The following is a 3,480-nucleotide window of genomic DNA, read 5'->3' as shown; positions in this document are numbered from 1 at the left end:
CAGCCTTGCTCTCAAGGGTGAAGCTTTGGTGGTGGGCCTGGACACAGCGAAAGCCTTTGATCGGGTCTGGCCCAAGGCGTTTCTTACAAACTTTCTTCCTATGGGCTTCCCGAAAAGTTTTGCCAATGCCAGTTTCTCTCTGAGCGTAGTATGAAAGTTGTAGTCAACGGTTCATGTTCTAAACTTTTGCTCGTAAATGCTGATATAGCACAGGGCTGCGTTCTGTATCTCACTCTGTTTCTTCTGTATATCAAAGATTTGCTGCATGTTAGCAGCATTCATTGGCACATCATTTTTTCAAACTACGATTAAATATAGAGTAGACTAGATAGTCCTAAATCTATTTTTCTTAGGTTCTCAATGGTCTACAGATTCTTATAAAATTAGTATCAACAACTCATCGAATGAAACAATGTATGTCAGTATATCAAATAGATCTTTAATTATTGTAGAGGACTTATATTATTGTGCTTATATTCTAGCTCGTATCCAGCTGAGGTAGGAGGTGACGCGCGCGTAGCCTGCGGGCAGGCCGGACTGGCAACCTCGCTCCGCAACAAACGATGTCACACCGATCTGAAACAAAAACACATGGGAAATGGCTATATTACATTTTTTTTTTTTATTTTAACTAAGAGTACATGTTTATTGTTGAAACTGACCCTAAACATTATGTAATTGGTAAAACATATTACTTCTTGCTCCCTCGCTTGCACGGGTCGGACAACTCTTATATTGCCTTATCTTATCTTGTAGTGCATCTACTCTACCATCAGTTTAGTAACATTTAGCGGCTACTGCATAAAGCAAAATATACTTAATAGTATTATATAATGTAATATAATAGAATTAGCTAAACTGTCTCACTTGCTCTTATACAGAGTATACGTAGTGAAATTACCTAATCCTTGCCATGTAATCAGGACTCAAAAAGGATCATAAGGGTTTGAATTTAATCCATCCGCTTGAAGTGGTGCAAAATCAAGTATAAAGCAGTCAGTTAGATACAAACGTCCATGTGAAGCTAATACGAGCGTGCTAGTACGTACCAAGTATCGCACTCCGCTGAAGGTGAAGTCGAGCGAGCCGCCGGAGTCCCCGCTGCAGGGGCCGACGCCGCCGCGCCCGCTCGTGCACAGGTTGGAGTTCAGCACCGAGCTGGGCCCGTACACGTCGATGCACTCGAAGTTCGCTATCACCAGCAGGTTCACGTGACGGAGCGCCTCGTTGTTGCTGCTGGCTGTACAGGAAACGACTGACAAGTAGGTATTTATTGCGAAAACAGTCAAATAATAATGATTGAGTTGGTACCGTTTTTTAATCCTGCTTTTAATGTGAGTTAATACCATTTTTTTGTTCTCCTCTAGCATTACAAACTGACAAAAAAAAAGAATTATTTCTTTAGAAATGTTGAAATAAATTGACACTATAACGTACAGTCGCTGACCCTGCCGAAGCCGACAGCGCGCGCTGCCTCGCCTTGGAAAGTGAAGTGTTCCAGCAGACCTGACGGCAGCGCGATAGCTCGGATGTTGTCTGTAATAATAAAATATATTAAATAATTTGTTCATTTCTTTATTTTAATGTAAGATTTACATGTCAGTAGGACTAGCTTATAAAGTTCTCTCAAAAACGAAAAGCTTTTGGCCAAACCAATTGTTTTAGTAACTATAACTATAAGAAATTAAATGAATAAACGGAAAGTCATGAAAATGATTGAGATCGAAACAAATGTGAAGTTTTTGCAACAAATAAACTTTTATCTCTCTCTACATTTCACATTTATATAGCTAATGCATTTGTACAGGTGTGACCAACTTACTGTTAAGCGAAACACTGGAAATGCTGATGATAGCGATGTCATTGTTCAAATTATTCATATTGTAACTGCCGTGGAGCTGTATGCTGGAAGTGGTGACGCGGGTGCCACCAGAGAACAAGCGAATAGAGCCCAAAACCACCACCATGGAGCGTCCTTGGAAATTACGCGTCTGCCAGCAGTGGGCGGCGGTGATCAAACGCGAGCTGGTTAGTAGGGACGAACCGCAGACAGACGTCTGGCCGGTCGTCAGGGTCACTATCAGACCGCCCTGCAACGAAATATCGTATCATATCGTATTTATCGAAACAAATTTTATTTTGCGATGGTAACCTTGAGGTCCTTGGGTCAGCGCTCACAGTCGCGTAAAAATTAAATTCTGAATATCTACACCCGTAGCCTGCACCTGTATATCTAAGTTAATATGCTAGCTGCTTCTTCCTTGTTATAACACGAGAACATTGTGATAAACAGAGATTGCACCACCTTTACTCTTTTAAAATAATTGAATCTAAAGCATTACTTTTTTTAATCTTTATTTAAGAAGCTAGTCAGGAACTGATTATGTCACTCCGTATATCCATAGTAAAGTTAATTTGTATACATTTTATCTAGCCTATATAGCGTTCCAGTCCCCGTCCGACATCGGAAATGCTAGACAGCAGGAGTAGTCTAAAGGTAACTGAATCTAAAGCATCACTTTAAACGACTATAATAACTACAATCAAAGGCACTTACCAAATGTGGGTGCGCTCCCAGGCTTGAAGCGCTGCCTCCCACGATCCTGGCGCCATCGAAGTCTTCTGCAGCTTCCGCCGTCTTAATCCTGACTGCCTCCGGGATGCCGACCTTCGCGTGGTAGTCCACGAGTATAGGCTCGTAGGCCAGCGCCACTCCCAAACACAACAGCAGAATTATCGTCTTCATTGTTAATGATGGCATTCACTTAATTGGTTTCCTTAAATATATCGAGGCTATCTCTGTGATTATTCATTTGATAAGTGTTTGATTATGTTTCAGCTTTGCTTGTGGCGAGTTGGGTATTGTCTGTTCTTATTTTAAAATCTATTAGACAGTTATGTTTAGTAGAGTTGTATGTGGTATGTGGTAGTCGAGCACGCTTTGGTACGAATTGGGCCGGCTCGCAGCGGGGAAGTACCACACCCTCACAAAAGACCGGCGTGAAATAGCATTCTGCTGTGTTTCGTTCAGTGAGTGGGGGAGCCGGAGGCCCATATACTTTTCCTTCTCCTTCCCAGTCCTTTCCTTTATTTCTCTCGCCAATCCTTTCTGAATCCCTTCCCAATTTAAAGTCGGCAATCCATTTGTAGAGGCGTAAGATCTGCAATCGATCTATAATATAATATAATATAATATAATCATCTGCCTCTACAAATGTCCATGGGTGGTGGAGACCCACCAGCTTCATTGCGGACTGTGACATAAAAAAGAGCACTCAATACAATATCTTTGAAAAAATACCAATGTAATGAACTGATTGAGTCATACCGAAAAACTTGTGCTTCGGCGACTGCAAGCGCAGCCTACATGCTTTTTATTAGTTTCTTGAACTACTCACATATTTATTATTATAAGGTACAAATAAATTAACACTTCCAATGGTTTTGTCTGTTGAATGAAATGAATGATTGAAAAATACT

General features: G+C 41.1%; 1 protein-coding gene across 1 annotated transcript; it reads right to left on the bottom strand.

The window, feature by feature from the left end:
• Nucleotides 1–471: 471 nt before the first annotated feature.
• On the bottom strand, nucleotides 472–2,746 carry LOC119838523 (collagenase-like). The gene is made up of 5 exons (XM_038364497.1): nucleotides 2,558–2,746; nucleotides 1,823–2,090; nucleotides 1,438–1,536; nucleotides 1,050–1,240; nucleotides 472–576 (listed from the first exon to the last, which is right to left on the bottom strand). Exons 1-5 carry the CDS (start codon nucleotides 2,744–2,746, stop codon nucleotides 472–474), a joined length of 852 nt encoding a protein of 283 aa, XP_038220425.1.
• Between the last annotated feature and the right edge of the window lie 734 nt (nucleotides 2,747–3,480).

Source organism: Zerene cesonia, unplaced genomic scaffold (assembly GCF_012273895.1).
Source record: "Zerene cesonia ecotype Mississippi unplaced genomic scaffold, Zerene_cesonia_1.1 Zces_u003, whole genome shotgun sequence".
NCBI classification, from domain to species: Eukaryota; Metazoa; Arthropoda; class Insecta; order Lepidoptera; family Pieridae; genus Zerene; species Zerene cesonia.
Note: the sequence above shows the minus strand (reverse complement) of the source record. Positions and strands in the feature narration are given on the sequence as shown.